This window comes from Perca flavescens, chromosome 15 (assembly GCF_004354835.1).
Source record: "Perca flavescens isolate YP-PL-M2 chromosome 15, PFLA_1.0, whole genome shotgun sequence".
Classification (NCBI taxonomy): Eukaryota; Metazoa; Chordata; class Actinopteri; order Perciformes; family Percidae; genus Perca; species Perca flavescens.
The window spans coordinates 557,787-580,286 of record NC_041345.1 but is presented as its reverse complement, the minus strand read 5'-3'; the positions used below and the strand labels follow the sequence as shown (position 1 = coordinate 580,286).

The 22,500-nt window shown below is 46.2% G+C and overlaps 1 protein-coding gene across 1 annotated transcript in view; it reads right to left on the bottom strand.

Moving 5' to 3' along the window:
• Window positions 1-22,500, bottom strand: part of sh2b1 (SH2B adaptor protein 1) — a 36,564-nt gene that overhangs the window by 5,845 nt on the left and 8,219 nt on the right. The window contains 10 exon segments of the mRNA XM_028600551.1: window positions 8,032-8,206; window positions 9,060-9,271; window positions 11,785-11,940; window positions 14,922-15,004; window positions 17,142-17,233; window positions 18,479-18,580; window positions 18,955-19,344; window positions 19,346-20,150; window positions 20,183-20,550; window positions 20,553-21,078. Of these exon segments, the coding sequence (XP_028456352.1) occupies window positions 8,032-8,206; window positions 9,060-9,271; window positions 11,785-11,940; window positions 14,922-15,004; window positions 17,142-17,233; window positions 18,479-18,580; window positions 18,955-19,344; window positions 19,346-20,150; window positions 20,183-20,550; window positions 20,553-20,687 (2,518 nt within the window). The 5' untranslated portion in view covers window positions 20,688-21,078.

The following is a 22,500-nucleotide window of genomic DNA, read 5'->3' as shown; positions in this document are numbered from 1 at the left end:
CTGTATCAGTCTATAGGTCTTGGTCTTGTATTAGTCTATAGGTCTTGGTCTTGTATCAGTCTATAGGTCCTGTATCAGTCTATAGGTCCTGTATCAGTCTATAGGTCCTGTATCAGTCTATAGGTCTTGTATCAGTCTATAGGTCCTGTATCAGTCTATAGGTCCTGTATCAGTCTATAGGTCCTGTATCAGTCTATAGGTCTTGTAAATTTAAATTAACTTGTGATTTCCGTTGTTTGTGTTCTTCACCTGCGAGCTAAATTGCACGTAGCTGTTGATTTGATATAATAGTGATTGCTGAAGTTTGTATTGGAGGTGCATTATTTACTTGCTGAAGTAGTGACACTGCATTAAGATATTGTAATTAATAGTGGGTTATTGTTATTAAGATAATGTAATTAATAGTGGGTTATTGTTATTAAGATAATGTAATTAATAGTGGGTTTATTGTTATTAAGATAATGTAATTAATAGTGGGGTTATTGTTATTAAGATAATGTAATTAATAGTGGGGTTATTGTTATTAAGATAATGTAATTAATAGTGGGGTTATTGTTATTAAGATAATGTAATTAATAGTGGGTTATTGTTAAGATAATTTAATTAATAGTGGGGTTGTTATTAAGATAATGTAATTAATAGTGGGTTTATTGTTATTAAGATAATGTAATTAATAGTGGGGTTGTTATTAAGATAATGTAATTAATAGTGGGTTTATTGTTATTAAGATAATGTAATTAATAGTGGGTTATTGTTATTAAGATAATGTAATTAATAGTGGGTTTATTGTTATTAAGATAATGTAATTAATAGTGGGGTTATTGTTATTAAGAAGATGTAATTAATAGTGGGGTTATTGTTATTAAGATAATGTAATTAATAGTGGGGTTATTGTTATTAAGATAATGTAATTAATAGTGGGGTTATTGTTATTAAGATAATGTAATTAATAGTGGGTTTATTGTTATTTGCTACAGAATGCTATTAGCCTATATGTCAAGATCAAAGTTGGCCTATATAGTAACTCAAAAAATACAGTTCAATCACAACTGAGAATTTACCTCATTGTGTGTGTGAATAGAGGTGAATAAATATATTAGTTTGTGTTGCAGTGAAGTGTCAGTTCTGTTTCATGGGAGGGGGTGTTCGGACCTGCCCCCCCACTGCTAAAAAAAATCCTGAAGGAAACCCTGGTAGTAGACAGCTGTTAAAACATTATCAAATACATGACACCGGTACTCGGGTATCGGTGTCAGTATCGGTACGGGGCCATCTCCAGGACAGTCGGATGCTTCTTAAGACAAACTAGCAGAGGATGTTTGAGACAAGAAAAGGAGCACAGGATGACATGAGAGATGTGGATGGTTTTAGGTATCATGCAGTAGGTGTGTATATAAACAGCTGAGAGAAAGATATGACCAGCATGCATGTGCACACAAATAAAAACTAGTGCTGTCAATCGACAATATTTAAATCGCGATTAATCGCATGTTTGTTCAAAGTTAACTTGTCATCATTCACGAATTCATCGCACATACAGTACAGGCCAAAAGTTTGGACACACCTCATTCAATGCGTTTCCTTTTTATTTTCATGACTATTTACATTGTAGATTCTCACTGAAGGCATCAAAACTATGAATGAACACATATGGAATTATGTACTTAACAAAAAAGTGTGAAATAACTGAAAACATGTCTTATATTTTAGATTCTTCAAAGTAGCCACCCTTTGCTTTTTTTGATAACTCTGCAAACCCTTGGTGTTCTCTCAATGAGCTTCATGAGGTAGTCACCTGAAATGGTTTTACCTTCACAGGTGTGCTTTGTCAGGGTTCATTAGTGGAATTATTTCCCTTATTAATAAAAAAGCAAAGGGTGGCTACTTTGAAGAATCTAAAATATAAGACATGTTTTCAGTTATTTCACACTTTTTTGTTAAGTACATAATTCCATATGTGTTCATTCATAGTTTTGATGCCTTCAGTGAGAATCTACAATGCAAATAGTCATGAAAATAAAGAAACACATTGAATGAGAAGGTGTGTCCAAACTTTTGGCCTGTACTGTATTTATTTTAAGACTATTTGTTGGGCTTTTCCGCCTTCAATTTTGACAGGAAAGCTACGAGAGAGAGAGAGAGAGAGAGAGAGAGAGAGAGAGAGAGAGAGAGAGAGAGAGAGAGAGAGAGAGAAGACATGCAGGAAATCATCACAGGTCAGACTCGAACCCTGGACCTCTGTGTCGAGGCATAAACCTCTCAGTATATGTGCGCCTGCTCTACCCACTGAGCCAAACCGGCCACAATTCACCACACTTTCTCACGTACAAACTCAAAGGCTTGTATCATGCGGGGAGACAGAAACTACGCCATATAGCTTTAAAAGGGATATTCTTTAAGTTTCTAATGCTCCAGTGGTGTTTGAGACTGGACGTATTCCGGTTAGTAGACAGTAGATGAAAATAACTTTAGTCTTGTGGAGAGAACCATCTTTCCAACTGGCTTTCCAACTCAACTTGGTTTTCAAAAGGTGCTTTTCTTTCTCCATTTCTGCTCCAGGAGCTCTGTTTCTGGTAGACATCCACGTCGTTACTACTGCATCGCTTCCTGCGTTCATTTTGATAGCCTTAATAAAAACACAATGGACGGATTTAAGGGCCCTATTTTAAGGATCTAAGTGCACGACATGAAGCATTAAGGTGCATTTGGACTGAATCCATCTTAGTGTCTTCATTAATCAGAGGTGTGTTTAGGGAACATGGTCCTAAAGGGTTGTTCTTAGTGTCTTCATTAATCAGAGGTGTGTTTAGGGAACATGGTCCTAAAGGGTTGTTCTTAGTGTCTTCATTAATCAGAGGTGTGTTTAGGGAACATGGTCCTAAAGGGTTGTTCTTAGTGTCTTCATTAATCAGAGGTGTGTTTAGGGAACATGGTCCTAAAGGGTTGTTCTTAGTGTCTTCATTAATCAGAGGTGTGTTTAGGGAACATGGTTCTAAAGGGTTGTTCTTAGTGTCTTCATTAATCAGAGGTGTGTTTAGGGAACATGGTTCTAAAGGGTTGTTCTTAGTGTCTTCATTAATCAGAGGTGTGTTTAGGGAACATGGTTCTAAAGGGTTGTTCTTAGTGTCTTCATTAATCAGAGGTGTGTTTAGGAACATGGTTCTAAAGGGTTGTTCTTAGTGTCTTCATTAATCAGAGGTGTGTTTAGGAACATGGTTCTAAAGGGTTGTTCTTAGTGTCTTCATTAATCAGAGGTGTGTTTAGGGAACATGGTTCTAAAGGGTTGTTCTTAGTGTCTTCATTAATCAGAGGTGTGTTTAGGGAACATGGTTCTAAAGGGTTGTTCTTAGTGTCTTCATTAATCAGAGGTGTGTTTAGGGAACATGGTTCTAAAGGGTTGTTCTTAGTGTCTTCATTAATCAGAGGTGTGTTTAGGGAACATGGTTCTAAAGGGTTGTTCTTAGTGTCTTCATTAATCAGAGGTGTGTTTAGGGAACATGGTCCTAAAGGGTTGTTCTTAGTGTCTTCATTAATCAGAGGTGTGTTTAGGGAACATGGTCCTAAAGGGTTGTTCTTAGTGTCTTCATTAATCAGAGGTGTGTTTAGGGAACATGGTCCTAAAGGGTTGTTCTTAGTGTCTTCATTAATCAGAGGTGTGTTTTAGGGAACATGGTCCTAAAGGGTTGTTCTTAGTGTCTTCATTAATCAGAGGTGTGTTTAGGGAACATGGTCCTAAAGGGTTGTTCTTAGTGTCTTCATTAATCAGAGGTGTGTTTAGGGAACATGGTCCTAAAGGGTTGTTCTTAGTGTCTTCATCAATCAGAGGTGTGTTTAGGGAACATGGTCCTAAAGGGTTGTTCTTAGTGTCTTCATTAATCAGAGGTGTGTTTAGGGAACATGGTCCTAAAGGGTTGTTCTTAGTGTCTTCATTAATCAGAGGTGTGTTTAGGGAACATGGTCCTAAAGGGTTGTTCTTAGTGTCTTCATTAATCAGAGGTGTGTTTAGGAACATGGTTCTAAAGGGTTGTTCTTAGTGTCTTCATTAATCAGAGGTGTGTTTAGGGAACATGGTTCTAAAGGGTTGTTCTTAGTGTCTTCATTAATCAGAGGTGTGTTTAGGGAACATGGTTCTAAAGGGTTGTTCTTAGTGTCTTCATTAATCAGAGGTGTGTTTAGGAACATGGTTCTAAAGGGTTGTTCTTAGTGTCTTCATTAATCAGAGGTGTGTTTAGGGAACATGGTTCTAAAGGGTTGTTCTTAGTGTCTTCATTAATCAGAGGTGTGTTTAGGAACATGGTTCTAAAGGGTTGTTCTTAGTGTCTTCATTAATCAGAGGTGTGTTTAGGGAACATGGTTCTAAAGGGTTGTTCTTAGTGTCTTCATTAATCAGAGGTGTGTTTAGGGAACATGGTTCTAAAGGGTTGTTCTTAGTGTCTTCATTAATCAGAGGTGTGTTTAGGGAACATGGTCCTAAAGGGTTGTTCTTAGTGACTTCATTAATCAGAGATGTGTTTAGGGAACATGGTACTAAAGGGTTGTTCTTAGTGTCTTCATTAATCAGAGTTGTGTTTAGGGAACATGGTCCTAAAGGGTTGTTCTTAGTGTCTTCATTAATCAGAGGTTTGTTTAGGGAACATGGTCCTAAAGGGTTGTCCTTAGTGTCTTCATTAATCAGAGTTAATGTGTTTAGGGAACATGGTCCTAAAGGGTTGTTCTTAGTGTCTTCATTAATCAGAGTTAATGTGTTTAGGGAACATAGTTCTAAAGGGTTGTTCTTAGTGTCTTCATTAATCAGAGGTGTGTTTAGGGAACATGGTTCTAAAGGGTTGTCCTTAGTGTCTTCATTAATCAGAGGTGTGTTTAGGGAACATGGTTCTAAAGGATTGTTCTTAGTGTCTTCATTAATCAGAGGTGTGTTTAGGGAACATGGTCCTAAAGGGTTGTTCTTATTGTCTTCATTAATCAGAGGTGTGTTTAGGGAACATGGTCCTAAAGGGTTGTTCTTAGTGTCTTCATTAATCAGAGGTGTGTTTAGGGAACATGGTTCTAAAGGGTTGTTCTTAGTGTCTTCATTAATCAGAGGTGTGTTTGGGAACATGGTTCTAAAGGGTTGTCCTTAGTGTCTTCATTAATCAGAGGTGTGTTTAGGGAACATGGTTCTAAAGGGTTGTTCTTAGTGTCTTCATTAATCAGAGGTGTGTTTAGGAACATGGTTCTAAAGGGTTGTCCTTAGTGTCTTCATTAATCAGAGGTGTGTTTAGGGAACATGGTCCTAAAGGTTGTTCTTAGTGTCTTCATTAATCAGAGGTGTGTTTAGGGAACATGGTCCTAAAGGGTTGTTCTTAGTGTCTTCATTAATCAGAGGTGTGTTTAGGAACATGGTTCTAAAGGGTTGTTCTTAGTGTCTTCATTAATCAGAGGTGTGTTTAGGGAACATGGTACTAAAGGGTTGTTCTTAGTGTCTTCATTAATCAGAGGTGTGTTTAGGGAACATGGTCCTAAAGGGTTGTTCTTAGTGTCTTCATTAATCAGAGGTGTGTTTAGGGAACATGGTACTAAAGGGTTGTTCTTAGTGTCTTCATTAATCAGAGGTGTGTTTAGGGAACATGGTCCTAAAGGGTTGTTCTTAGTGTCTTCATTAATCAGAGGTGTGTTTAGGGAACATGGTACTAAAGGGTTGTTCTTAGTGTCTTCATTAATCAGAGGTGTGTTTAGGGAACATGGTCCTAAAGGGTTGTTCTTAGTGTCTTCATTAATCAGAGGTGTGTTTAGGGTACATGGTTCTAAAGGGTTGTTCTTAGTGTCTTCATTAATCAGAGGTGTGTTTAGGGAACATGGTACTAAAGGGTTGTCCTTAGTGTCTTCATTAATCAGAGGTGTGTTTAGGGAACATGGTTCTAAAGGGTTGTCCTTAGTGTCTTCATTAATCAGAGGTGTGTTTAGGGAACATGGTCCTAAAGGGTTGTTCTTAGTGTCTTCATTAATCAGAGGTGTGTTTAGGGAACATGGTACTAAAGGGTTGTTCTTAGTGTCTTCATTAATCAGAGGTGTGTTTAGGGTACATGGTCCTAAAGGGTTGTCCTTAGTGTCTTCATTAATCAGAGGTGTGTTTAGGGAACATGGTACTAAAGGGTTGTTCTTAGTGTCTTCATTAATCAGAGGAGTGTTTAGGGAACATGGTCCTAAAGGGTTGTTCTTAGTGTCTTCATTAATCAGAGGTGTGTTTAGGGAACATGGTCCTAAAGGGTTGTTCTTAGTGTCTTCATTAATCAGAGGTGTGTTTAGGGAACATGGTTCTAAAGGGTTGTTCTTAGTGTCATCATTAATCAGAGGTGTGTTTAGGGTCCCTGGTTCTAAAGGGTTGTTCTTAGTGTCTTCATTAATCAGAGGTGTGTTTAGGGAACATGGTCCTAAAGGGTTGTTCTTAGTGTCTTCATTAATCAGAGGTGTGTTTAGGGAACATGGTCCTAAAGGGTTGTTCTTAGTGTCTTCATTAATCAGAGGTGTGTTTAGGGAACATGGTCCTAAAGGGTTGTTCTTAGTGTCTTCATTAATCAGAGGTGTGTTTAGGGAACATGGTCCTAAAGGGTTGTTCTTAGTGTCTTCATTAATCAGAGGTGTGTTTAGGGAACATGGTCCTAAAGGGTTGTTCTTAGTGTCTTCATTAATCAGAGGTGTGTTTAGGGAACATGGTACTAAAGGGTTGTTCTTAGTGTCTTCATTAATCAGAGGTGTGTTTAGGGAACATGGTACTAAAGGGTTGTTCTTAGTGTCTTCATTAATCAGAGGTGTGTTTAGGGTACATGGTTCTAAAGGGTTGTTCTTAGTGTCTTCATTAATCAGAGGTGTGTTTAGGGAACATGGTACTAAAGGGTTGTTCTTAGTGTCTTCATTAATCAGAGGTGTGTTTAGGGAACATGGTACTAAAGGGTTGTTCTTAGTGTCTTCATTAATCAGAGGTGTGTTTAGGGAACATGGTACTAAAGGGTTGTTCTTAGTGTCTTCATTAATCAGAGGTGTGTTTAGGGAACATGGTTCTAAAGGGTTGTTCTTAGTGTCTTCATTAATCAGAGGTGTTTAGGGCGTAACATGCAATCAACCAATCAGAGATCAGCTCCCATTCCCTTTAAGAGCCAGGCGCGTTTGGGACTTGGAGCATTGCTGTTATGATGGAGGATCTGCTCGTGCGTGAAGTGAAAGCCTGCGAGATCATATAATACTATTTAACATTGTAATTAGAGCTGAAACGGTCCGTGTAACGCTCATCAGTTCAATGTTCAAAGCACAAACTGACATTTGGAAAAACAGAAAAATGGGTTTGAATATCCAAGTTTTCATTTTTTTCTACCTTGACAAATTAAATCCAATTTTCTGTTTTTATTCAGAGGATCAGAAATTGAGAAAATTACAAAATTGCGTCTGGGCTCCAATTATTCATAATACTGCCATACTACCATGGTGTTCTCTCCCTCTAGTTTGTGGAATATGCAGCTCATTAACTCCATATGGACCAAAAAAAACCAAAAAGTGATAGACTTTGGGGTCAGAGGTGCAGCTGATGGTTTCTAGTGGTGGTGGGGGGGGCGTAGCTAGGGTGGTATACCATAGCAGTATTATGAATAATTGGAGCCTGGACACAATTTTGTAATTTTCAAAATTTCTGAAAACTGAAAATTGGAAAAACAGTTTAAAGATCCAATTTCTTTTTTAACTTTGACATTTAAAACCATTTTTCTGTTTTTCCAAATGTCTCTCTATGTTTAGAGACTTGAACTGATGAGCGTTACACAGACCTGAAACGATTCCTCGAGTAACTGGAATAATTTGATTAAAACAATATACAACATACAGTATAACTGTTAATACACAGATATTTCTTAAGAGTGTGTCCTTGAAAAAAGTCAGAATGCACCCTAGAAAATGCTTGATATCTTTAGAGCGCTGTTGATATATGATATTGTCCCACAATGCAAAAAGGAAATGGATGTACCACGGGTCTCCGTGTGTTTGGCGAGTGAGGCTCAGTCGTACCTGGCTGCCGGAGAGCCGTGGCGCCCACGAAGCTGATGAGCGTGACGTCTGAGGCACCGCCCGACTCCAGCGGGATCGGGTGCACCCGGAAGTGCTCCAACATATCGAAGATGGACTGGAACCAAAGGTGCTGCACTCGGCACTGCCCGTCCTCGTTCAGGGACAGACGCAGGTGCTGGAGGGAAGACAGCAAAGTCGGCCTCAATTTGTTTATTTATTATTTAACTTTTATTTAACTTTTATTTAACCAGGTAAAGTCCCATTGAGTCACAATAACTGTTCTTCCAGGGAGTCCTCGCCAAGACAGGCGGCAATAAGTTTCAAAATACATAAAAGACAGGACAATAGTTACATACTACACCACAAATCTCTATACATACACTATACATACTACACCACAAATCTCTATTAATATTATATACCGCAAATTAATTTAGGTTCATAATTAGGGCTGGGTACCGAACGTCGAGACTTTTATGGCACCGAAAAAAACATGATAGACAGGGACAGACAGACAGACAGACAGACACACAGACACAGACAGACAGACAGACAGACAGACAAAAACTTCACAACATAAAAAGATGTGTGCCGTAATGTCATTTATTTTTGTTAAAATGGATTTTATAAAATTGTTATTGAAAAGAAGTATTGTTTAGGAACTGTAATCAAAGTCCAGGTATTGGTGTAGCGAATGTCTGAGCGATGACTCCGCCCTACATTCAGAGCTGACCCCCCAGACCCCCCAGACCTCCCCAGACTCCCCAGACCTCCCAGACCTCCCCAGACCTCCCCAGACCTCCCAGACCTCCCCAGACCTCCCCAGACCTCCCCAGACCCCCAGAGCCCCCAGACCTCCCCAGACCTCCCCAGACCTCCATAGACCCCCCCCAGACTTCCCCAGACCTCCCCAGACCTCCCCAGACCCCCCAGACCTCCCCAGACCTCCCCAGACCCCCCCAGACCTCCCCAGACCTCCATAGACCCCCCCAGACTTCCCCAGACCTCCCCAGACCTCCCAGACTCACCTTGGCCTTGCCCTGGAAGTTGAAGGTGAGGACGTACTCGCCGCGCCGCGTCTCGCTCTGGCGAACCAGGAAGACGCCGTGGCTGGCCGGGCCTCCAGCCAACACCAGCTGGGCAGCTTTGAGACGGGACAGGGTCCCGTGGAACCACTGGCACTCGCTGAGCGGATGCTCCACAGCCTCGGCCGGGGTCACCTCCGAGAACAGGAAGGACCCTGGGGAACGGGGAGAGGTACACATGATGCTTTCAAGTTTAAAAGATGGTACATGGAGTGGCTGGGTTGGCTCAGCGGGTAGAGCAGGCGCACATAGACTGAGAGGCTTATGCAGAGCTCCAGGGTCTGAGTCCGACCTGTGATGATGTCCTGCATGTCTTCTAGGGGTGGGAATCACCAGAGGCCTCACAATACGATATCATCACGATACTTATGTCACAATACGATATTATTTACACATATTGACAATATGATTTTAAACATATTGCAATTATCTGCAATATATTGCTATTTATTACCTTTTTTCCAACTTCAACTTTTTCCCAATTTCAAATGTCCCCAAAAGAAAACTTTGTCAACATCTGTGTTATCTAAAAAGACATTTCTCTGTTTGTTCATCTCACTTCAATGTTATTGCTGCAAAATCAGATTATCAATCAGACAGGCTGACCATCACATATATAATAATAGATCCATACTTAGCGTTTGTGTATCGATACTGTACTGCCACAGAAAATATTGCTATACTATGCTGTATCGTCCCTATTTCTCACCTAGCTTTCCTGTCAAAATAAAGGCAGAAAAAGCCCCAAATGGAGCACTTTCAAAAGCAAGTCATTGTCCTTATAAACAGAAAAGTAAAAAAACTGGAAGCTTAGTAAAGTTTATTTCTAGAGCTCATTTAAACATAGCTAAAGCTAGGGCACATTATATCGTAGTTTTATCGTCATCGCAACATCAACCGGCGCAATAAACACATCGCGAAAGGCACTCAGAGATGATTTGTGCAAGTTGAAAGTAAATATCAGCAGAAAACTGCACTTTAAAATCTAACTATCATTCTTTTTTAGTGCTGCCTTTTATATTCAATTCAATCTTCAATTTGTTCAATAAAATAAAGTAGGAAAAGATTTACTTTCATTTGTTTAAAATTCATCAAGAAGTTTGTTGAATTTTAGCAGAATACAGAAATCAGCAGAACTGAGAACAATTTAATATATCTGCCTATTAATCGCAAGTAAGAGCTAACCTACACTCACCTAAAGGATTATTAGGACACCTGTTACATTTCTCCTTAACGCAATTATCTAATCAACCAATCACATGGCAGCTGAATTTAGGGGTGTGGTCCAGGTCTAGACTATCTCCTGAACTCCTAACTGAATGTCAGAATGGGAAAGAAAGGTGATCTAAGCAACTTTGAGCGTGGCATGGTTGTTGGTGCTCAGTTACTGGGATTCTCACCCACAACCATTTCTAGGGTTGACAAAGAATGGTCTGAAAGAGGTCAAACATCCAGGATGCTGCAGTCCTGGGGGGCTAAAATGTCTTGTTGATGCTAGAGGTCAGAGGAGAATGGGCCGACTGATTCCAGCTGACAGAAGATCAACTCTTTACAACCGAGGTATGCAGCAAAGTATTTGTGAAGCCACAACACGCACAACCTTGAGGCGGATGGGCTACAGCAGCAGAAGAACCCACCGGGTACCACCCATCTCCACTAAAGGAGGACCATAGGAACATGAGGCTACAATTTGCACAACCGCACCAAAACTGGACAGTTGAAGACTGTAAAAATGTTTCCTGGTCTGATGAGTCTCGATTTCTGTTGAGACATTCAGATGGTAGTCAGAATTTGGCATAAACAGAATGAGAACATGGATCCATCATGCCTTGCTACCACTAGGCAGGCTGGTGGTGGGGGTGTAATGGTGTGGGGGATGCTATGCTCTCAATCTGGGCCAACATTTCTAAAGAATGCTTCCAGCACCTTGTTGAAGCAACGGCACAAAGAATTAAGGCAGTTCTGAAGGAGAAAGGGGGTCAAACACGGTATTAGTATGGTGTTCCTAATAATCCTTTAGGTGAGTGTAAGTGCTGAATGAAAGCAGTAAGGTGCTAAATAAAAGCAGTAAGGTGCTAAATAAAAGCAGTAATGTGCTGAATAAAAGCAGTAAGGTGCTGAATAAAAGCAGTAATGTGATGAATAAAAGCAGTAAGGTGCTGAATAAAAGCAGTAAGGTGCTGAATAAAAGCAGTAAGGTGCTGAATAAAAGCAGTAAGGTGCTGAATAAAAGCAGTAATGTGATGAATAAAAGCAGTAAAAGCAGTAAGGTGCTGAATAAAAGCAGTAAGGTGCTGAATAAAAGCAGTAAGGTGCTGAATAAAAGCAGTAAGGTGCTGAATAAAAGCAGTAAGGTGCAGTAAGGTGCTGAATAAAAGCAGTAAGGTGCTGAATAAAAGCAGTAAGGTGCTGAATAAAAGCAGTAAGGTGATGAATAAAAGCAGTAAAAGCAGTAAGGTGCTGAATAAAAGCAGTAAGGTGCTGAATAAAAGCAGTAAGGTGCTGAATAAAAGCAGTAAGGTGCTGAATAAAAGCACACTGGAATGTAAAAATAAAAAGTACGAGCTCCACCCTGGCCTCTCTTGCAAACCATCCCTAACCACAGTTGTAGTTCAATATCTAAATGTTTTTTTCGTTTAATAAGACTCAGTCTTTGGGTCGTATTCACCTGTGGCATCTGGCGTCTCAGCGAAAGGTGTGCCCAGGCTCGCCCCGCCTCCACAGAGGACCCGGCTGTCTGGTTCATCGAGAGGGGCTCGAGGGGGCAGCTCCGGTGGGAGAGGATCCATCAGAGGAGAGGATCCTCCGATACCTCCGTAACACACTGACACAACACAGACACGGGCCAGCTGAGTTAAGATCATTGTTCTCCAGGCCAGGATAAAGAAGCTGGACAGGACAAAAGACACTCAGAACTAGGGTTGGCTGGGCCGGCCTCTAGCTCACCCAGTAAGAGCATGCGCCCCATGTTGGCTGAGTCCTGCAGCGGCGCGGCCTGTTAGTACATACCTCACCATGCTTTACCTCAGTGTGACCTGTTAGTACACACAGTACAGGCCAAAAGTTTGGACACACCTTCTCATTCATATGTGTTTCTTTATTTTCATGACTATTTACATTGTAGATTCTCACTGAAGGCATCAAAACTATGAATGAACACATATGGAATTATGTACTTAACAAAAAAGTGTGAAATAACTGAAAACATGTCTTATATTTTAGATTCTTCAAAGTAGCCACCCTTTGCTTTTTTATTAATAAGGGAAATAATTCCACTAATGAACCCTGACAAAGCACACCTGTGAAGGTAAAACCATTTCAGGTGACTACCTCATGAAGCTCATTGAGAGAACACCAAGGGTTTGCAGAGTTATCAAAAAGCAAAAGGGTGGCTACTTTGAAGAATCTAAAATATAAGACATGTTTTCAGTTATTTCACACTTTTTGTTAAGTACATAATTCCATATGTGTTCATTCATAGTTTTGATGCCTTCAGTGAGAATCTACAATGTAAATAGTCATGAAAATAAAAAGGAAACACATTGAATGAGAAGGTGGGTCCAACGCTTTTACCTCAGTGCTGCCTGTTAGTACATACCTCACCATGCTTTTACCTCAGTGCTGCCCGTTAGTAGATACCTCACCATGCTTTTACCTCAGTGCTGCCCGTTAGTACATACCTCACCATGCTTTTACCTCAGTGTGGTCTGTTAGTACATACCTCACCATGCTTTTACCTCAGTGTGGTCTGTTAGTACATACCTCAACATGCTTTTACCTCAGTGTGGTCTGTTAGTACATACCTCAACATGCTTTTACCCTCAGTGTGGTCTGTTAGTACATACCTCAACATGCTTTTACCTCAGTGTGGTCTGTTAGTACATACCTCACCATGCTTTTACCTCAGTGTGGTCTGTTAGTACATACCTCAACATGCTTTTACCTCAGTGTGGTCTGTTAGTACATACCTCACCATGCTTTTACCTCAGTGTGGTCTGTTAGTACATACCTCAACATGCTTTTACCTCAGTGTGGTCTGTTAGTACATACCTCACCATGCTTTACCTCAGTGTGGTCTGTTAGTACATACCTCACCATGCTTTTACCTCAGTGCTGCCCGTTAGTACATACCTCACCATGCTTTTACCTCAGTGTGGTCTGTTAGTACATACCTCAACATGCTTTTACCTCAGTGTGGTCTGTTAGTACATACCTCAACATGCTTTTACCTCAGTGTGGTCTGTTAGTACATACCTCAACATGCTTTTACCTCAGTGCTGCATGTTTGTACATACCTCACCTTTTTTTAAACTTTCAAAAGTTTCAAAGAAACTCCCTTCATTCACTTGCCAGATGATGGTCTAGTACCAAAACGTTGCCTACTATTACATTTATCTTTTGCAAGTTAGACAGCGTGGGGGAGTTTTTTTTCAACTTCTGACCTACTTATCCCCCTCTGACACATTTTGGAGCCAGAGTCTGCGCAGTAGTGATCAGGCAGTGGAGCCGCGGTATCTAAGTCCCGCCCACACACCCGCCCGACCAATCACGAGTCAATCCCAGCTATCAATCATGACATTTCAGCCTGTTCTTATAGCATCAAATAACTAATAAAAACCAAACTGATCAGATAAATGAACACCTGAACACACATCAGCTTGATCAGAACTACCTAAAATGACAGAAACCATCTTTAGGAAACATTTATTTGACGTGTACTTTTACTTTTGGACTTCGTTTTACAACTGAGAGAAAGTAGGCTACTGATGAAGAACTCCAGGAAGTGGTATTGGTATAAATGTTGCCCAGTAAGAACAGAGAACTCAACTTGAATGTATGTAGCTTGAAAGTTATAAGTAGGTTGATTAACTGTTTTGTTATCGCCAATCGTTCGGGACCGCTGACCCTGTCGTGTGTTTCTATCCAATAAAAAGTACATTCACATAACTGCTCTGGGTTGATAGCCTCGTGGGACCGTCCTGATCTTTCTCCTCCCAGATCAGTCTGGCATCTTGAGATAGACAAAATTTGGAGCCGTTCGCCAAACGACCGACCAATCAGCGTTGGTTTTGAGGTGGTGATAGACAGATGTTTATCCAATCAGCTAACCATTATTTTCAGACATTGGTAGCCTTAATTCTATCTCGCTAATGCTTTTTTCTCTTGGATCCTTCTTTTGGAATATGGACCAGGAACCTGAAATGGTGCCTTTTATTCTTTTATTCCTAAATCCTCGTTACACAAACGGTAAATCTCCTTCACCGACATGTTGCTAGCTTGCTGAGCTAACGAGCTATGCTTGGCCTGCAGCAGCAGCATGGCTTGTGGTTGTATTTTCATACGCTTCGTTGATCTGATTGGTTGATTTGGCCCGTCTAACACCAACTACAGGTGGTGATAGACAGATGGTTCATCCAATCAGCTAACCAGGATTTTAGCCCCTTCCCAAAAGTTCTCCAACGGAAGGTTCCCAGATGGATATGCCGAGCAAATGGGAAGCGATCCATCTGGAGGAGTCAGGTTACTGGGTCGATCCTAATGGTGATGATACCCAGCCCTATTTATGACAGAACATATAACATGTCACTATGACAACAGCTGATCTTAAAATACGCAGGGAGAATCTCCCACTGACCTTAGGTCGTCTGGTTCTTATATGACACAGGCAGAGATCGATTCTGGATTTTATGAATTGATATCAGATCATTTAAATGAAAGATGAATCTGACAATCATTAGTCACAAGTGGTGAAAAGGGAGGGAGAGAGGGAGACAGGGAGGAAGGGAGACAATCGTTCAAACACACCTTGGGACAGACGGTCCACGATCTCAGGTGTCCCGCTGATGTCCAAGGGCCCCATACATACACCTTCAGCATCTTCCTGTTCACTGTGGGAGGGAGGGAGGGAGGGGAGGGAGACAGGGAGGGAGGGAGACAGGGACGGAGGGAGGGAGAGAGATAGGGAGGGAGAGAGGGAGAGGGAGGGAGGGAGGGAGGGGGAGGGGAGAGACAGGGAGGGAGGGAGAGAGACAGGGAGGGAGGGAGGGAGAGAGATAGGGAGGGAGACAGGGAGGGAGAGAGAGAGAGGGAGGGAGACAGGGAGGGAGAGAGAGAGGGAGGGAGACAGGGAGGGAGAGAGACAGGGAGGGAGAGAGGGAGAGAGAGAGAGGGAGAGAGAGAGACAGGGAAGAAGCGAGGGAGAGAGGGAGGGACGGAGTGAGACGGAGAGAGGGAGGGAGGGAGAGAGGGAGGGAGAGAGACAGGGATGGAGGGAGGGAGACAGGGAGGGAGGGAGGGGAGGGAGGAGGGGGAGAGGGAGGGAGGGAGGGGGAGGAGGAAGGGGGGAGACAGGGAGGGAGGGAGACAGGGAGGAGAGAGAGGGAGGGAGGGAGGGAGGGAGAGAGGGAGAGAGGGAGGGAGGGAGACAGGGAGGGAGGGAGACATTGTCAGACATGTTTAAATTCAATTATATGTTTATTATTGAGGCTACTGGGCTACATTACATTAAGCGGTATTAATAAAATGTTTGTCCATCACATACATGATGAGGGGAGAATATTAGAAACACTCTGAATATAACGCAGTCAGGTCCCCACCAACCATGACCTCACTGCTCAAACACCTTGATGACAGTCAACACAAACTCAACATTATATGTATCCCTCCCTCCCTCCCTCCCTCCCTCCCTCGCCTCCCTTCCTCCCTCCCTCCCTCCCTTCCTTCCTCCCTCCCTCCCTTCCTTCCTTCCTCCCTCCCTCCCTCCCTCGCCCCTTCCTTCCTCCCTCCCTCTCCCTTCCTCCCTCCCTCCCTCCCTTCCTTCCTCCCTCCTCCCTCCCTCCCTTCCTTCCTCCCTCCCTCCCTCCCCTCCCTTCCTTCCTCCCTCCCTCTCCCTTCCTCCCTCCCTCCTCCCTTCCTTCCTCCCTCCCTCCCTTCCTTCCTTCCTTCCTCCCTCCCTCCCTCCCTCCCTCCCTCGCCCCTTCCTTCCTTCCTCCCTCTCTCTCCCTCCCTCCCTCCCTCCCTTCCTTCCTTCCTCCCTCCCTCTCCCCTCCCTCCCTCCCTCCCTCGCCCCTTCCTTCCTCCCTCCCTCTCTCCCTCCCTCCATCCCTCCCTCCCTTCCTTCGTTCCTCCCTCCCTCCATCCATCCCTCCCTCCCTTCCTCCCTCCCTCCCTTCCTCCCTCCCTCCCTTCCTTCCTCCCTCCCTTCCTTCCTTCCTTCCCTCCATCCATCCCTCCCTCCCTTCGTTCCTCCCTCCCTCCCTCCCTTCCTTCCTTCCTTCCCTCCATCCCTCCCTCCCTCCCTTCGTTCCTCCCTCCCTCCATCCATCCCTCCCTCCCTCCCTCCCTCCCTCCCTTCCTCCGTCCCCTCCCTCCCTCCCTCCCTTCCTTCCTTCCCTCCCTCCCTCCATCCCTTCCTTCCCTCCCTTCCTTCCTTCCTCCCTCCCTTCCTTCCTCCCTCCCTCCTTCCCTTCCTTCGTTCCTCCCTCCCTCCATCCATCCATCCCTCCCTTCCTTCCTTCCTTCCTTCCTCCCTCCCTCCCTCCATCCCTCCCTCCCTTCGTTCCTCCCTCCCTCCCTCCATCCATCCCTCCCTCCCTCCCCCTCCCTCCCTTCCTTCCTCCCTCCTTCCCTTCCTCCCTCCCTCCATCCCTCCCTCCCTCCTTTCCTCCCTTCCTTCCTCCCCCCATCCATCCCTCCCTCCCTCCCTTCCTTCCTTCCTCCCTCCCTCCATCCCTCCCTCCCTTCCTCCCTCCATTCATCCCTCCCTCCATTCCTCCTTACCTGAGACAGATGCCCTCCCTCCTTCCCTCCCTCCTCCCTCCCTCCCTCCCTCCCTCCCCCCCCTCCTTACCTGAGACAGATGCCCGCCCCTCCCTCCCTTCCTCCCTCCCTCCCTTCCTGAGACAGATGCCCTCCTTCCTTCCTCCCTCCCCCCCCCCCCCCTCCCTCCTTACCTGAGACAGATGCCCCCCCTCCCTCCCTCCCTCCCTTCCTCCCTTCCTCCTTCCCTCCTCCCTCCCTCCTTACCTGAGACAGATGCCGTTCCTGATGTCACTGAGCCAGGCTCTCATCTGAACAGCATCACGAGTCTCGATCACGTACTGGGCCCCCCCCTCCAGCTGAGAAACAAGAGAAGAAGAAGAAGAAGAAGAAGACAAGAAGAGGTGAAGCTTCAGTTTGGATAGCAGCCTCTCATAGCCAGACCCTCCTCCACAGAGCTGCGGAGGAAGGTCTGGATAGTCCACACAGCATTCTGTTAAGGTAAAGGCTCTGACCCCCCCAACCAGACGGCCAATCAGACGGCAGTAGAGCCAGTCAGCTGATCAGTCTCCCCGAGGTCCAGAAAGTTCCTCAGAACACCGAAGAGACGAGACCTAATACGTCTCCATAGCAACAGGCGGAGCTAATCTGTGTTGTCGCCCAAAAAATGAGAACCGGCAGCTGATTGGACAAACGCGTCACATGGGTCTGGCTGCTCCCTGACCATCATGGAGGCTCGTTCAGAATCTGATCTCATATCAGACTAAAGTAGTGTTTCTGGAGACATGTGGAGAGAGACATATACAGAGAGACATACAGACAGAGAAACAGACAGAGGGACAGACTAGGGGATAGACTAGGGGACTGACAGAGAGACTAGGGGACAGACTAGGGGATAGACTAGGGGACTGACAGAGAGACTAGGGGACAGACTAGGGGACAGACAGAGAGACTAGGGGACAGACTAGGGGATAGACTAGGGGACTGACAGAGAGACTAGGGGACAGACTAGGGGACAGACAGAGAGACTAAGGGACAGACTAGGGGATAGACTAGGGGACTGACAGAGAGACTAGGGGACAGACTAGGGGATAGACTAGGGGACTGACAGAGAGACTAGGGGACAGACTAGGGGACAGACAGAGAGACTAAGGGACAGACTAGGGGATAGACTAGGGGACTGACAGAGAGACTAGGGGACAGACTAGGGGATAGACTAGGGGACTGACAGAGAGACTAAGGGACAGACTAGGGGATAGACTAGGGGACTGACAGAGAGACTAGGGGACAGACTAGGGGATAGACTAGGGGACTGACAGAGAGACTAGGGGACAGACTAGGGGACAGACAGAGAGACTAAGGGACAGACTAGGGATAGACTAGGGACTGACAGAGAGACTAGGGGACAGACTAGGGGACAGACCGAGAGACTAGGGGACAGACTAGGGGATAGACTAGGGGACTGACAGAGAGACTAGGGGACAGACTAGGGGACAGACCGAGAGACTAGGGGACAGACTAGGGGACAGACTAGGGGACAGACCGAGAGACTAGGGGACAGACTAGGGGACAGACAGAGAGACTAGGGGACAGACAGTGGTTACCTGCAGCAGGAAGGTGTTCTCCTTGTCGGGGACCTCCAGAGCCGTGGTGCTCCTCACGTCCACGATAGAGCAGCAAGGGACAGTCAGCCGGGGCTTTGAGGACTGGGGGACACAAGACAAGCAGGGGACTTCAGAGCCTGGCTAGCAGTTTTAGCATATGCTAAGCTATGCTAACCAGTAGGGTTGGGTACCGTTTGGATTTTTACGATTCCGAACCGGTACTTTTAAAACGATTCCGTTCCTCCGAAACATAATCAAAATTGCAAAGGCAAACCCTTTCTCTAAGGGACAAGTCACTGTGCAGTGTGCAACAAAGATTGTTAAACATCCAAATTATTTATACTGTATTTGGATAAAAAAATAAATATTTTTTTGAAAATATGAATCGATTTGACCTACCAACTCGATTTTTAAATCAAATAGATTTTTTTCCCAGCCCTAGTTTGACCCCCCCAGCTTTAATGTGTCCCACTTACTTTAGGTGGAATGAAGAACTCCAAGTAGTACTCCTCTCCCCGCTCGCTGCCTTCCCGGTCCCTCTCTTTGAGGACCAGGCGACACTTCTGCCAGCGGCCCCCCCTCCAGGGCACGTTGGCGCCGCTGATCAGCAGCGGCACGCCGCCGCCGCCGTGAGCCGCGCCAGGAGACGCCGCGGTGCTGCCGGCGGCTCCGTCGGTGTCCGTGCCGTGATGCAGCAGACCGAACGAGAAGCCAGAGAAGCCGTGGCTCAGTAACTCATCGCTGGACGAGCTGACGCTGACTCCTCCCTCCCGCACCAGCCGGCCCACCCTCCTGGGGGGGCCCATGGCGCCCGCCGCGGCGGCGCTGCTCGGCGGCAGCGTGGAGGAAGAGGAGGAGGAGGAGGAGTGGGGGGGGGGCGGAGGTCGGGGTGAGGACCGGAGGAGGAGATCGTGACAGTCGGAGCTTCTCCAGGCGATGGCTCCACTTCTCCTTCTCGCCTCCCTCGCCGTTGCTGCGGCGCCGATCCCTCGCGGCGTCGCACAGCGACAGAGACGTGACGCTGCTGGACGAGGAGGGGGGCAGGGAGGAGGAGTGGGGGAGGGACAAGGGCATGGACAGAGACACGGGCATGGAGGAGGAGGTGGGCGTGGGGGGCTGGGTGCCCGAGCTCCTCTTGCAGCCCTGGGCCTCCTGCGCCCCCCCGGTGTAGCTGTAGCTGGACGGCAGCGGGCTCGGCGCCGAGTCGCCGGAAGAGCTCCGCCAGTGCAGGATGCCGCGCACGCTCCCCCGCACGCTCCGCCCCACGCTGCGCAGAGAGAAGCGCTTCTTCAGTTTGTTTTTGGAGCCGGGCGCGCCGTTACCTTTGGCGCCGGGCGGGGGGGACGCCGAGGGAGGAGGGAGGTGATGAGCGTAGGAGGGGTCGGCACACTCCGCCTCGGCACACTCCGCCTCCCGCTCCTCCGGCTCCACGTCTTCCTCCACCGACGCCACGCCCAGCCAGCTGTCCTCCTCCTCCTCCTCCACCGGCGCCTCCCCGTTCCCCCCTGGGGAGAACAGCCCCCCCCTCTCCTCTCGCCTCCCGTTGTTGCCCCCCACCGACGAGCAGCACGACGACGACGAAGACGGAGGCAGGACTTGGCCGTGGGCGTACGGGTCTTGGAACCGGTCCCCGCCGCGGTTCTCCAGCACCAGCCGAGCCGGCGCCGGCGGCCTGGACGAGCCGCCCCGGGTGGGGGGGGGGGCACGGGAGGACGGCCCCCGGACACAGACAGGGGCGAGACGGCTTCCTCTTCCAGGGAAGTGCCGTCCGACTGGGGAGCCCAGCTCGCCATGTCGTCCCTCTCGGAGGCTCGCGGCGGCGGCGGCGCCCCCTCCAGCTCGCTCTGGAAGTGGCGGACGAACCGGTCGGTGAAGCGGCGGCAGAAGGTGGCGGCCGAGTCGGGGGGGTAGTGGGGGTTCTCCAGGAGGAACGCCCGGAAGTGGCGCGCGAAGTCACCGGCCGCGACGCGGGCGTGGAGCTCGCAGAATTCGGTCCAGCTCAGGCAAGGCGAGGGGGACGGAGTGGGGGTGTCGGACAGGGAGGAGGGGTGAGCCTGGGGGGGGGGTCACCAGCGGCGGGAGGGGGGGGGGGCCGGGACGACAGGGGCAGCAAGGAGGGAGATGGAGGGGAGGGAGACGGGGGGGGAGGGGGTAACGGAGAGGAGCTGGCCGCCCGCGGGCTGGGCGGGGTTAAAAGAGAACCGTTCATTGTGATTGGTCGATCAAATCACTTCAAACATACGACGCAGAGCTGAAGGGGCTGCACAGCTGGGGTAACTGATGGGGGCAAACACGGCACATTGGTCTGGTGATTTACTAATGGGTGTGGACTGAAGTGTCCTGCTCAGCCCCATCTAAAATGAAGACCTAAAATGTCCCGGGCCCATGTAAGATGGGGGTAGAAGAGGTCAGATAGCTCCAGGGATAAGCTTTCTTTGCTACATTATTTTGTGAATTAAAATACTTTGTCGTTTCAACAAGAAGATACGGGCTCCAGACAGCCAGTAGCTGGATGGGTAGAGGAGGTACGATGTTTGGGATTCACAAGGTCTGCCCCTTCTTCACCGTCGGTCAGACATCCGGAGAAACGAGGCCACATCCTGTAAGAACACAAACAAACTGCATGGTCAACTTCAGCTTATTAAAACTGCAAATCACGCAAAAGGGCCTCTGCAGTAGGGCTGCCACCTCTTAGTCGATGAGTCGACTAATCTGTCGTTTTGGTCTTAGTCGACTAAGATTTCTTTAGTCCATTATCATGTCACGTCATTTATGCTTAATTACTCATTTCCAAGAAACTTCTGAGCACATTTATGGTAAACACAAGATTTAAAGTGGTGCTTTTGCAAGATTAATTGTGGAGAAACTCAGTTTTACAGATGGTTAATTAACTACATTTATATTGTGCTTTTCTAGTCTTAACCACCTCTCAAAGCTCACAGCTCTGTCAATTAAATCAAATAATCGATTAGTCGACTAAATCCTATAAGTGTTAGTCGACTAAGAAGTACTTTAGTCAAGGACAGCCCTAGCAAATAGCCTACTAGTTTTTAATGTTTATTTTTAATTAATTTAGGCAGACAACAAGGCTACCAAATACTGCGCACTGTGTGCAGCTTATTAATTTAACGGTTTTTTTCCTAACGTCATTTTTAGTCGGTTTTTAGTCAAAAATTTCAGGAATTTAGTCGACCAAGATTTTCTTTGGTTGATTACAGCCCTACTCTGGATGCTTCACATGTTGAAATGTAAACATCAGAGACACACAAGATGCACAACAGCAGGACGAAAGCTATAACAACAATAACAAGTCTTTCTACCAATGTATCAGCCGGTATAAAACAGGAGGAAAAAGAGGGGCTTTAATACAATAAATAAACTAACAACTGTTCAGACAGCAGTGGTGGAAAGTGAGTACATTACTGCAGTATTGTAAGAAGTATTGTACGATTCTGGATAACAATGACGTTGATGACTGAGCACCTTTACACACATCTGTACTTAAGTACAAATGTTGAGGTACTTCTCCCCGAGTCGGTCCAGAAAGTTCCTCAGAACCCCGAAGAGACGAGACCTAATACGTCTCCATAGCAACAGGCGGAGCTAATCTGTGTTGTCGCCCAAAAAATGAGAACCGGCAGCTGATTGGACGAACGCGTCACATGGGTCTGGCTGCTCCCTGACCATCATGGAGGCTCGTTCACAATCTGATCTCATATCAGACTAAAGTAGTGTTTCTGGAGACATGTGGAGAGAGACAAGGCTGTGTGTGTGTGTGTGTGTGTGTGTGTGTGTGTGCTCTGTGTGTGTGTGTGTGTGTGTGTGTGTGTGTGTGTGTGTGTGTCTGTGTGTGTGTGTGTGTGTGTGTGTGTGTGTGTGTGTGTGTGTGTGTATGTCTGTCTGTCTGTCTGTCTGTCTGTCTGTCTGTCTGTCTGTCTGTCTGTCTGTCTGTCTGTCTGTCTGTCTGTCTGTCTGTCTGTCTGTCTGTCTGTCTGTCTGTCTGTCTGTCTGTCTGTCTGTCT